Here is a 14008-nt window from a genome sequence, read left to right as displayed (position 1 = left end):
GCCATTACAGACTGGCACTGAGCAACCTGTATTGGCAGATGCACAGCTTGTAATACGATACTGTATGCCACATTTCCACAGTATCTTGTGTCTGTAACACTCTTGGTTCATGTAACAGTGCACTCTGCACATGTTTAGCACCTCATTTGGTTTTTTGGATCTCAAAAATCTCTTACATAAGGAAGGAGTGCTGATTGAATCTACAGCAAATCTTGTGGTTCTGTTTTGCTTTCTGGACATTTGAAACTGGTTCATTCATAAATTTTGTCATATGAAAGCAATTTTCCTTTATTTTTAATTGATCAGGCAGAGTTTTAAAATTAGATTAAAAATAAGTAAATCTGAATACCTATTAAGTTATTATTTCTGTAGTGCATAGAGAACATTTATGTGACAAATAAGAAGATATGATACTCAAGTTAGCAATGAAGAAATGACAGACAATATATTAAATGTATAGTTCAGTGCTAAGCCTAATATGAAGATAAAAAAATTTCCCCCATTTAAGAAGTAATTAAAAATTCCAATATCTAACAGTTCCCATAGCAATGACGAATGTATAATTTGTTCCTGTCAATACAGATACATTAATATCAAGTACTGTCATCACTTGTGTGTGCAAAAATATAAAACTTAGACTAGTTATTGAAATAAATTTAAATTTTCACTATCAAACCACACCAACATTTCTTTTCTGTTACTAACATTGAGGTAATTCTGACATATATTTTAATTTCATATTTAATTTAATATTTTATATTCCATATGCATTCTAGTTCCCTCTTCCTCTGAGATAAAATTTCATTTATTTTAGTGACATGGCAAAGTGCTGCTGTCTCAAGACTGTTTTAATGGGGTTCAAGAAACTTTATAAGATTTCATGAGCAGAGGGGTGCAGTAGTTATATCCATGACAAGATGACAATGATCAAAAATATTTGTTCTGTGTCATTTTATTTACTGCTGTGTTCCACCCACTGACAGTTACATGGCTGTATATTTTTATAATTCTTATGCACATATAATATAATTTTTACAACATGATTTGCCTTTATGTTCATTACATTTACAGTAAAAACTGAAAGATGGTTGGCATCTAGAGGATAATATGCCTCTTTCTAAATACTGTTGACTGTTTCAGATTTAGCCATTGGTTAAAATTAAACAATATTTTCTGCAAAAATAGTCTTATATTTCTAATTACATTAGTGTTTTCTTATATTAATTCCATATGTGATACTATTCAGTTTTCTTTTACTCCCATCTATTTTAAATTATATGGTTATTTTTGTTTTGTTTTTGTATATAATTAATCCTATATGCCATAAAATTGACCATAAATAGAAAAATAATAATGGCTTTGCAAAAAATTTAATCACATACTTTTAGCTGACAATAAAAACACTTAAATGTGTTCCATTAATGAAACAATATCAGATATGAGCAGCAACTAACCATGAAAGATATGTACGTCTGTAAAAGGCAACATTAATGTGTTATTCCAGTTCTTTAGCCAAGAAATTATCGTAACTATCTATGTATAATGGTACTCACACCATCCAGAAGTTCTCTGACCATGCCATCCCATTTCTTTGTTTCCTTGTTTAATGTTCCATATTTGCTGTCAAGTTGTAGGACAAATGTATAATTAAACCCAAGCATAAGGGATATTTCATGTATAAGATCAATGCCAAAACCTTCATACATATCATTTCCTTTTAATGTCAGACTGGTGTCCACTCGCATGCCATAAGGCTTGCTCTGGAAAAGAATTAAGCAGTCACTATTAATGCAACATCACTAATATTTCCCGTTTAACACAATCTGATATTTAAACATGGAAAACTGTATGCACTTCATTTTGTTCAAATCTGTAGAAAGATAATAACACAATGATGAGGGATTAATAATGTAAACCCTGGTTTCCATCCCTCTTGGAGCCATCTCTAATGACCTTGTTGTTGAAGGGAAATTAAATGCTAATCTCCTCCTCTCTTGGACATTACACGCTGTCAGTCTTATCACTCAGCAAAAGTGAAATTGTAGTGATTTTAGTGATCTGCAGTGTTGTATTATAAACTTGAAGCGAAAGAAATGCATTTTCTATACCCACATACAATACTCTCACCATTGTTTTGAAGATTTTTTAAAAATGATTATCATTAGTTAGTATATAATCTTATACATAGCTGATGTTGTTCAGATATCTTTTTGTAATTATGTTTTGATATGTAAATTAGGAAAATTCTACCACTTTACACTTAGCACAGAGTAAGTTTGTAGGAACTAAACGTACTCAGAACTGAAGTCCTAATAATGCTGAATGAAATGTGAAATGTCATAAAATTGCCAAACCAATCAAAATTATAAATACTGTTTCCAGGGCACTTCTTGAAGTTTCTTTATTACTATGGAGAAACATAACTGAGAAGTCCATATGCCACTATAGGAAGTTAGTTGAATAACACATAATGGAAATGACAGAAATAAAGCAGCTTAGAATCATAGATACTATGTGTAGAATCATAGATACTATGTGTAAAAGAATCTAACACATGTTAATTTCAAATATTCAGAGACTACTGAAATCCTGGTATATCGTGAAGTAATTAATAAGTTTTATTACAATGTATTGATACAAATACTATTGGTAAAAGTGTGAGAGGGCTTGCATATAACTGAATTGAAATTTTCACATAATGAAACCATATAACAAACTCAAGTGAAAATAATGTTTTAGTGGCTGAATGCAAAAAGTTTAACATAAAAATCAATCAGAAAGATTGCAACTAAATACAAAAGATTAATATTATCATCTAGAACAGGAATTAAATCATCATAGTTCTGCATCAATCTGTCAACAAGGATATGAAAAAAATGGTTCAAATGGCTCTAAGCACTATGCGACTTAACTTCTGAGGTCATCAGTCACCTAGAACTTAGAACTAATTAAACCTAACTAACCTAAGGACATCACACACATCCATGCCCAAGGCAGAACTTGAGCCTGCGACCGGAGCGGTAGCTCGGTGCCAGACTGTAGCGCCTAGAACTGCACGGCCACTCCGGGTTGCAAGGATATGAAACAGTCCATTTGGGATGTTTGTCTACTGCCTTTCTAACGCATTTTTAAATTCATGCAGAGTCTAAAATGTGAATATATGTCACCTGGGCACATTTGATATCTGATTGATAGAATTAGAGGTGAGTGTTTTTACTGCACATGCCATTCTTCAGAAACTGCAGTCCTCTTAGTACTAATACTGTGTTTACAGGAATTCTAGTTTCTTGAAAAATTATCTCCTGTGTGCTCATGTGTGAATAACTTAATATCGTGATTCAAGATGTTATCTGTTTGTCTCAAACCAATCACTGTTACATATAAGAACATAGAGACTTTGCATTTCTTCTGAAAGAAACATTACCACAAATAAGCACACCCAGACCTACTTATCAGTCCATTTCTATGATACTTGAGGAAAGGAAATGTGTTCCTTGGCTGTTCCCACAACAGTTGAGAATGAGACTCAGTAATTAGAGAAAGTCACAGATCTCATATGAAGAGGACTGAAAATCATCATTTGAAACTTCAGTTTCAATACACCCTTTGTGTTGTAGGATAAGTTGCAAGTATATGCCTGGACCCCAGGCAAACAAGTCAACTTCATGAATGTAACCCAGCCATTTAATAACTCTTACTGAAGGGACTACAGACCTTAATATGGTGCAGGTACACCATTTCAACAGTGTGGTCCTTTATTTCAAATAGGTCTTCAAATTACTATCATCAGTTTTTATTTCACAGTAGGGTCTACAGTTCCTTTTGGGTTTTCTTCAGCATGACTTTGTCTCTACAATCTTAACTTTTAATTTCCACATAAATATATATTATTGTTTGCATATTATGGCATAAATCTTCATGTATTACCATATTATATTTATCATACAAGTTTTTGCTGTTGATGACTGATTATAAATAAGTGACAAAATCTTTGCAATGGTTTCACATTCCAATCAATAACTTCTCTCAAGTGACTTTCCAACGTGTATTTGCAACAGTATCTCTACTGTTGTCAATGCATATAACCAAAACAAAATCAAACTGTCAGTCACAAAAGGATTGCAAGAAGGCTCAGTTTTTGGATCCTTTCTTTTTATGACGTATATGAATGCTCTGCCCACAGTAGGCCTTTTATTGGCACAGACAAATATGCAGCAGCCTTCCTTTGGTAATATATCTGGTGAACAAATCAAGATGTCATATCAGCAAAATTATCTTATTATGTGCATACCTTTCCATTTTCATTTCTCATTTGGCATACATATTCTACTGGGAAGAAATTAAAGTGGTCCAGCAATCAATATTCATGTCTAAAATGGTGATTATGTCCAGTGGGATTTAAAAGTAAAAAATACTGTAAGAACCTGTTATTTATATTTATGGCTCCTTAATCAGTACTAAAGGACATCTACATCTGTTTAAGCTAAATAATTCAGTATAGCAGCATAATACAAGAAACGTGCATGCAGCTGACAAGCTGTACCATACACCAGACCAACAATGGTCTACCATAGTTATAAACATCTTGCCCGCATGATTTTTAACAACCCCCACAGATTGCCCACATGGTGTTTATGAATAAATTCAATGCTTACTTTTATGAAGCTGAGCTAATTAAAGTAATAAACTCTTGCATTTTACAATATATAGTTTGAAAGGAGCAAATCTATATGTAAGTTGTAATAAGTCTAGTTTTGAAGTTATTTATTTATTACTCCATCAATACAACTGTCATCAGCTCGAAAGGATATATTGTGTGTCAGTAAACAATCTATACATAGGTAGTATTAAAGCAGTCAGCCATCCAAAAGTAATACTCCATGTTTACGTTACACAGCTGTGGTAAGAATGACAGATTACAGCAAACATTAGACACAGAAAGTGAAAAACAAATAGAAAACCAGTGAAAATAACTATGAATGTTACATGAGTATGCTACCTGTATTATTGGTCAAACTTGCACTATTGTATATCACACTAAAAATTTCTGTTCCAGAGATCTATTAGGGTTTTTTCATTGTGGATAAAAAAAACTCTTCTAAACTGTAAAATGAGCTTTTCAGCAGAAATTGCTTCTGATACTCTCTAAAAGAGGAATGGTTATCAATTTCAATTTTAATATCTCGAGGAAGAGCATTAAAAACCTTTGCACCAGAGAACTGCACATTTCTTTGCACCATACCCAGGTTTTTACAATCATTGCAGAAATCATACTTTCTCCTAGTATCATATCCACATTATTCACTATTTCCTTTATAAAACTCAATGTTTTTTCTGATGAAACACATAAGAGAAAATATGTACTGAGAATAACAGTAATAATTCTCAGTTTCCAGAAAAGGTTTCTACAACTACATCTAGAGTCTATGCCGCTCGTTATTCTTACAACATATTTTTGGGCCAAGAGTATTTCTTCGTCAGTGTTTGGTTTCCTCAAAATATAATACCATACGTTATAAGAGAATGGAAATAGCCATGGCATGCTGATTTCATTGTGTCTTCAAAAGAAGAGAATGCATGGGACAAAAATTGTTGAGCTGAGTCTCTTCTGAAGATTTATTATATTATGAGACCAGTAAACTCTTGAGTCAATTACAACACCTAAAAACTTTGTTGTTTCAAATCTTTCTATTAAGAGTCCATTGATGCTAAACCACTTCATTAAATCAATAAGAATATTCTTAATAGATCCTTGAAGACCTCCACATGTATGACCATCAATCACAATGTTGGCGTCACTTGTAAAAATGGTAAACATGCACTGTGACTTTTTACATTGAGGTATATCATTTATAAAAAATGAGGAACAGTAAAGGACCAAGAATGGATGCTTAGTGCACTCCTCATTTAATGGTTCTCCAATTAGATGAAACAAGGCCATTATAGATCTCATCAGTACTATCTACAGTTACTTTGTGCTTTCTATCTTAGATGCATGATTCTAACCATGTATTTGGTATGCAACTTATTCCTAATAAGTCTACATTCTTTAATAGGACTTGGTGGTTGACAGTGTCAAAGACTTTTGACAAGTCACAAGACAATCCCATTGTTACCATTTTGTCATTAATTGAATCCAGAACTTTATTTGTGAAAGCACAGATTGCTTGTTTGGTTGGCAGACCATTTCGGAAACCAAGCTGACTTTTGCTGAGAATGTTATATTTATATAGATGTTCCAAAATTCTCATATACATAAGCCTTTCCAGACTCTTTGAAAAAGCAGTTAGAAATGGATACTGGCCTGTAATTTGTGACTTTGGTTTTGTCACCTGTCTTGAAAAGGGGTTCTACAGCAGCATATTTGAGTCTATCAGGCACAGTTTCCTTTTGTAAGGATGTATTGAAACTGTGGCTAAGTACATCACTAATAGAAGCATTGCACTGTTTTAGTAAATTATTAGAGATATTATCTATCCTAGTGGAATATGTATTCTTGAGAGGAATGATTGTTCTTTTAATTTCAGTTGCTGTAGCAGGTCTGATACGAATTTTACCATATATTTGGGTATAGTCTTTTGCATATGACTCAGAACTTCATTAACAGACTCCTTCCAGCCTATTTTTGCTGAAACTGACAAGAAGTGGTTGTTGAAAATTTGGCTATGTTTTCAGGCTCATGTACTAGATTTCTTTCCTGTTTAATTTTGAGTTATTCAAAAGTTCTTATGGTTTTCACCATCTCCCTTCTATCAATATTCCAAATAATCTTCATTTTGTTATGAGAGTTGTCAATATCTTGCTCATAATACAATGCTTTTGACTTTTGTATTACCTTCTTTAGTACCTTACAGTAAATTTTGTAATGGCCAGTTTTTGTTTTGTCCTTAGACATTCTAATTGCAATGTAAAATTCCTTCTTTGTTTTATATGATAGTTTAACTCCCTTTGTGATCCAGGGTTTATTTGGTGATGTACCAGTATTGCCTCTAACAAACTTTTTTGGGAATACTTCTTCAAAGACGGCTGAAAAATCATTTATGAATATATTAAATTCAGCATTAACCTCATCTACACTGTATACTGGGCTCCAGTCCATCTGTTGCAGTTTCTGTTTAAAGACTTCCAGTGCATCACTAGTCGTTGACCTAATACATTTCCAAGTGGAGATTAATTTCTTGAGGGGTGTAATGTCGTGCAGAGTGAGGAATTGTCCATCATGGTCAGACAGTCCATACAAGTTATGGATGACAATGAAGGTATGGCACCTACTTAAATCTATAAACATATTGCCTGCATACTAGGTGATATAAATGAAACAATGTACTACACTAGTCACCCAGTTCAAAGTTTGTGAAAACATAATCTTAATGCATTTAGTTACAGTACTAAAGTACTGGAAAATAATAATTCCACTGTTTAATAGTTAGGAAACTGTGTACACACACTGTATTACTTTAATAAGTATTGCATTTAATCTTTGGTAACACCAATTGCGTTAAAAACTTTCAAAAGTTATGAATGTATTCCATCCTAAATCTGTTCTATTCTATTTTATTATATTGTATTCTAACTGTTTAGATTGTCTTCATTCAGTGCAATTAAAATTAAAATTTTTCATCATCATATGACTCCCAGGGAATACTATGTTGAACCTATAATTTCCCTGATGCTACACTCCATGAGTCTGCATCAGTATTTGAAAATTACACCTGAGAGTGTTGTTGGTTCTGGCTTACTACACATCTCTCTGTCCCAAGTCAATTGGAGAACATTTTTAGATGTGTTTCTTCCATCAAACAGTAATAACTGCAGACTCTTTTATAAATATAATCCATACACCAGCTAAAAGTAAAGCTGTACAACTACAGGTGACACACAAAATTATGCCACACGTGGTACTGTCAAATACAAATCTTAAAAAGAACAGTACCCCATTTTATAAACATCACTAATACATTAGTGCCCTTGAGAGAGACAATGCCCCTTCTACTGTTCACTGGTGTTCTCCAACCAATTATCCTCAGGCTTCTTTAACAGTGACCTATCATTCATCATACAGCACACTTCCTATGTCTTACATTTACTACAAATATTCTTTCTTTCTTATTACCCCCCAGGCTTTAATTTCTCATTAGTCATAATCTATCTCAACTCTATCACAAGTGAAGCACACCACAAATGATATGCATGTATAATTGAAACTGCCAAAGAAGTCTTTTATGAAAGATGTGGTACAAAGAAAGTCTCTTGGGTATAGAATAGAATTACAAAGTATTTATTATTGTAATACAATATTCTACAAATCAATAATCAAAAATGTTTACTTTTTAATACTATAACTGCCACTTACTTTCTCTTTATTTGACTTAATTTGGTGTATTTTTTACTTTTTCTGTTATCTGCATTAAAACAAAAGTTCTGTTGTCAAGAAAATGTAAACAGCAAACAGTGCTATTGAGTTTTTTTATGTGTATTGGCTTATTATTAGGACAATTTTCACCATGATTGATCAACACTATATAATTTACAACTGATACACTAAAAGAAAATAATTGTAGAAAGTATGACCAAAAGAACATCTGTTATACATTAAACTAATTGTAGTCTTTTTAATTCAGGCTCCTGTCTTACGACGTCTTATTAACTTGATACAGAGCTAAAGACTAACTGTGCAATATTGGCACAGTAGCATTCCAGAGAAAAACTGTAAAGCCATTTAATACATAAGAATGAGAGATAATAATGGAACATATAAGGCGATTTTTCCATTTTGGAACTATCCAAAATTCCCAAATGAGCTACGTGAAATGTATAATTATTAATGCAGCAGTTTAATTTAACTGGCATCAGAATTAAATGACCCAAAAATACAAGTTATTAAAATTATTTGCAAACTTGTTTTCCAATGTATCTGCATGTCTTGACATTTCAGAATTACTCCACATTCACATAAGGTGGCTATCAAACAGTAGGTGATTTACTAAATACAGAAATTTGGGCCTACTCTAACATCTTAATTTATAAAATGATTGCCATCTTCAAGGGAAAGATGACCTAGATTCACGTCCAGTCTGCTTGCAGGATTAACAGATAGCTGTGCTGCATATTGACCTAGTGGTTTAAATGAGCTTTTCATACATTTTGACGTGACTGTCAGATTGGTGTCCTTCTCCTGCATTGTATCTCAGAAACCATTATAAGATTTAGCTTTATATTATGAGGAGTACAAGGTTCCCAGATGGTTGACACACATTGCCAAGCAGAATATTTCTCAGGCTGGCAGTAATGTACTATGTTCTTAAGGCAAAAATAGCCACAGATGTTTCAAAGCAGTATGTTTTAGGCAAACACATTTTAGAGAACATTCGTTTATAGCTGTCATAACCTCTTGTTTGTACACAAAAGATTAGTGAGGCATAAATTTGTGAATAGGAATGGATGAAAGTCAGAGGATGCCAAATAAGTTAATAGTTTCGATGTTCCAAGAATTCACACTAAAAACTAGTTTTCCCATTGCCAAAGCATCTCCATGAACAGATACATTTTACTGAAGAAGGATTACGTTTCCTCCTTTTGCATTTCATGCCTTTTATTATATTTCTTCCACCTAGTTGGTACAGAAGATCACACCAGTTAATATTTTGCTCTTCACAAGTCAGTCAATAAGAAGAATCTCTTTTCATTCCAGAAGACACAAGGCATTGTTTTTCTGGCAGATGAAATTCACTTCACCTTTGATAGTGTAATATCAATGGCTTACCCTCGCTTCTTTGGTTATTACTTTTTCTGATGTGAATAGAGTGATCCCTCCCTTGTCCACATAAAAATCGGTGAGAATAGTTAGAGTTGTCCACACATTGATAAAGTCTTTATATTCACCTAAGCTTCTGAGGAGTGTTCACAAATATGACACCTAACATACACTAAGCTCTCTTATTCATGTAAAATTTACTGTATTCTATCTTCTGATGTGTCAAACACACCAGGTAATTCAAACATCCTTACCTTCTATCCACCCTGCAGTATACTGTGCTAGTTCTGTTTTGATCTGTTGTTCTAGTTCCTGACTGATCTTTACATGGATCACTGTCAAGAGAAGTATGGCCACATTTCAATAAAACCACTCATTTTTAGCTGTTGAAAGTAAAAGAGTAGGCTCCTTAGAAACCATCATGAACTTCTAATAAATTTCTGCTGATGTTAAACCATAGAAAATAAGGAATGGTTTCAGGTACATTGTTTTGAATGAAACACACACAGTATAAGTATTTATGTTCTATAACATCAAAAACAAAACTTAACTGACATCAACACCACCTGTGTGCCGTGCTGAGAAATTTTGTCATTCTACTAACATATGGTTTGTTTATATTTTCCTTTTCTGGTGTGTAACAAGGTGATGATTGAATTTATTGCACAGGAGTAATTGAGAATATGATTGGCTATGGTGAGAAAGTAATAAATATGACAGAAGCAAAATACATATACAATGGGAATAGCATTAACTGCAGAATGACTGGTTTGCATGTTAAGTCATTAAAAAGTTGTGAACAAAGACAGAACAAGACAGCTTCACTAAACTGTATGCGACAACACATGGCATGTTGTATGCAGTCAGGTGGTGAAATCTGCCTTTGATTATGGTCTAATTCTAAAACTGAGAAAGGTACTGTAGTCGCAAGACACTGGAATTGCTTCCAGTTATTCCAAATTTTTGTTTTCTGTTGCTCCTTTGAAAAGTACATGATAACTTTATTTCCTATCCTTCCACAGTCTGAGTTCGTGTGCCACATCTAAGGGCATTGTTGTTGGTGGAATGTTCAACCCTAGTCTTTCTTCTGCCTTCCTAACATCAAAAGCTGTCAGTCTAGATTAAACATGATTACTACCGGAAATGTCTTTTGTGCTGCAGTTTTCTCACATGTTAGCTATGGAAAACTCATAAATATGTTATTTTAAAACCATGGCTTATTATACTCAATTTTTTCATGGGACCATCTATGTATAACTGAATACAATGTACATTACTCATATATAAGCCCTATATCTGAATTTGATTAAAATTAATTGTTCAGTAACATAGTATGCAAGGCATAGAGCTACACATCTATGTATGTGCATAAATTTATTTGGCGCTGCTCACTGTATCTGATGAACATCTAAAAGCAGCTTATTGTGAGCTGCACACGTGAACACGCTAATATATTTTTCTTCTAGGATATTATAAATGTCAAGTAAAAACATTATGTTTTATCACATTTATACTTATGTTTTTTTTAAAAATCCTGTAAATTTCTGGTATATAATATTATTTAGATACTATCAATGAAGTCCATGTTTAAGGAACAACAAAAATAGTTTTTGATAGAAAATAAAGTGTTCTAGAAAAGAACAATTCCTTTTAGCTAAAATATGATTATTTATTTGTCAAATCCACCTACTGAAAACATTTTTCTCAAGTTCAACAGTATTTACATATAAACTCTGTAACAGTTAATGTGCGCTTACAATTGCTGTTAGCACTATGAGTGTCCTGTTTTGTAGGCTTTCCTCTTGTCTCACTTCAGTTGATACTTCTTCTCGTATTAAAGTAAGTCCAGTGGTTGAATTCCATGTGCCAATCTTCTGCAGTCCATCAACTGTCAACTCCACTATATGCAGCATAAAATCTGTTCGAAAACCTTCATAATCAAAATGTACAGGTCCTGTTAGTCCTCGAAGTGTCTTATATCTCTGAGGAAAAAAATAGTACATGTCATCAGGGAAATAATGAGCTTACAACAATTACTTTCATGTATGACACAAATCAGTTAATCAGCAACAAATGTAAAATATTAGGATATAATTCTCTGTTTTGTCTTCATTTTCTTCCACTAATTCTATAAGGCACATTTAGTTAACAATGACGCAGGATTATGCAAACTGTGGATATTTCTTCTAGATGATTCTATACACAAAGTGTAAGTAAAACATCAGAGCATAATTTTTTACATTTTCTGTGTGAACTATATAATCTTGAAAAATTAGAGGATCAAAAAAGCATTGTTTTTTCAGTCGACACTGTAAAAGTGTAGCTCTTTGAATAGATCTACAACACAGCAGAATGTATCTGATTAACTTCATTTTACTTTATTTCATGTTCTTACTGTAGTAGTTGATGGTGGTGACAGAGAAAGCGGAGGTTATGGTGCTGCTACTAGTAGAGTTTCCCTCTGTGTATCACTATCATGATGGTAGTACAATGGACCAAACAATAAAGGCGAACTAGTGCCCAATATTGAGATATAGTCTTAAGATGTTAACTTATTTCCTGAACCATATGCATCAGAAAACTTCTAGAACCAAATGTATCTATTACACACTAAAATAAAAAAAGACTGGTTTGAAGCAGCTCTCCAGGCTACTCTATCCTGTGCAAGCTTCTTCATCTCCCAGTACCTACTGCAACCCACATCCTTCTGAATCTGTTTAGTGTATTCATTTCTTGGTCTCCCCCTACAATTTTACCCTCCACGCTGCCCTCCAATACTAAATTGGTACTCCCTCGATGCCTCAGAATATTTCCTACCAACTGATCCCTTCTTCCAGTCAAGTTGTGCCACAAATTTCTCTTCCCCCAATTCTATACAATACTTCCTCATTAGTTATGTGATCTACCCATCTAATCTTCAGCATTCTTCTGTAACACCACATTTTGAAAGCTTCTATTCTCCTTTTGTCTACACTATTTACAGTCTACGTTTCATTTCCATACATGGCTACACTCCATACAAATACTTTCAGAAAAGACTTCGTGACACTTAAATCTATACTTGATGTTAACAAATTTCTCTTCTTCAGAAATGCTTTCCTTGCCATAACCAGTCTACAGTTTATATCCTCTCTACTTTGACCATCATTAGTTATTTTGCTTATATTACAATGTCATCAGCGAACCTCAAAGTTTTAATTTCTTCTCCATGGATTTTAATTCCTTCCCCCCCCTCCCATGCTTGCTCAATATACAGATTGAATAACAACGGGGAGAGGCTACAACCCTGTCTCTCTCCCTTCCCAACCACTGCTTCCCTTTCATGCCCCTTGACTCTTATAACTGCCACCTAGTTTCTGTACAAATTGTAAATAGCCTCTTGCTCCCTGTATTTTACGCCTGCCACCTTCAGAATTTGAAAGAGAGTATTCCAGTCAACATTGTCAAAAGCTTTCTCTAAGTCTACAAATGCTAGAAATGTAGGTTTGCTTTTCCTTAATCTATTTTCTAAGATAAGTCGTTGGGTCAGTATAGCCTCACATGTTCCAACATTTCTATGGAATCCAAACTGATCTTCCCGGAGGTCGGATTCTACCAGTTTTTCCATTCATCTGTAAAGAATTCATGTTTGTATTTTGCAGCCGTGGCTAATTAAACTGCTATTCAGTAATTTTCACGTCTGTCAACAAACACTTTCTTTGGTATTGGAATTATTATATTCTTCTTGAAGTCTGAGGGTATTTTGCCTGTCTCATACATCTTGCTAAACAGATGGTAGAGTTTTGTCAGGACTGGCTCTCCCAAAGCTATCAGTAGTTCTAATGGAATGTTGTCTTCTCCTGGGGCCTTGTTTTGATTGAGGTCTTTCAGTGCTCTGTCAAACTCTTCACGCAGTATCATATCTTCCATTTCATCTTCATCTACTTCCTCTTCCATTTCCATAATACTGTCCTCAAGAACATCACCCTTGTATAGACCTTCTATATACTCCTTCAACCTCTCTGCTTTCCCTTCTTTGCTTAGAACTGGGTTTCCATCTGAGCTCTTGATATTCGTGCAAGTGGTTCTCTTTTCTCCAAGGATCTCTTTAATTTTCCTGTAGGCAGTATCTATCTTCCCCCTAGTGATATATGCCTCTACATCCTTACATTTGTCCTCTAGCCATCCCTGCTTAGCCATTTTGTGCTTCCTGTCAATCTCATTTTTGAGACGTTTGTATTCCTTTTTGCCTGCTTCATTTACTGCATTTTTGTA

The 14008-nt window shown here is 33.8% G+C and overlaps 1 protein-coding gene across 2 annotated transcripts in view; it reads right to left on the bottom strand.

The window, feature by feature from the left end:
* Window positions 1-14008, bottom strand: part of LOC126183464 (glutamate receptor ionotropic, kainate 2-like) — a 499151-nt gene that overhangs the window by 140654 nt on the left and 344489 nt on the right. For both annotated transcript variants that reach the window (XM_049925465.1, XM_049925464.1), the window contains 2 exons: window positions 11512-11736; window positions 1554-1760 (listed from right to left, as the gene is read on the bottom strand). In XM_049925465.1, the coding sequence (XP_049781422.1) occupies window positions 1554-1760; window positions 11512-11736 (432 nt within the window). The remainder of the gene's footprint in view (window positions 1-1553; window positions 1761-11511; window positions 11737-14008) is intronic.

This window comes from Schistocerca cancellata, chromosome 4, assembly GCF_023864275.1.
Source record: "Schistocerca cancellata isolate TAMUIC-IGC-003103 chromosome 4, iqSchCanc2.1, whole genome shotgun sequence".
Classification (NCBI taxonomy): Eukaryota; Metazoa; Arthropoda; class Insecta; order Orthoptera; family Acrididae; genus Schistocerca; species Schistocerca cancellata.
The sequence above is the reverse complement of the archived record's forward strand: the minus strand, read 5'-3'. Positions and strand labels throughout refer to the sequence as shown.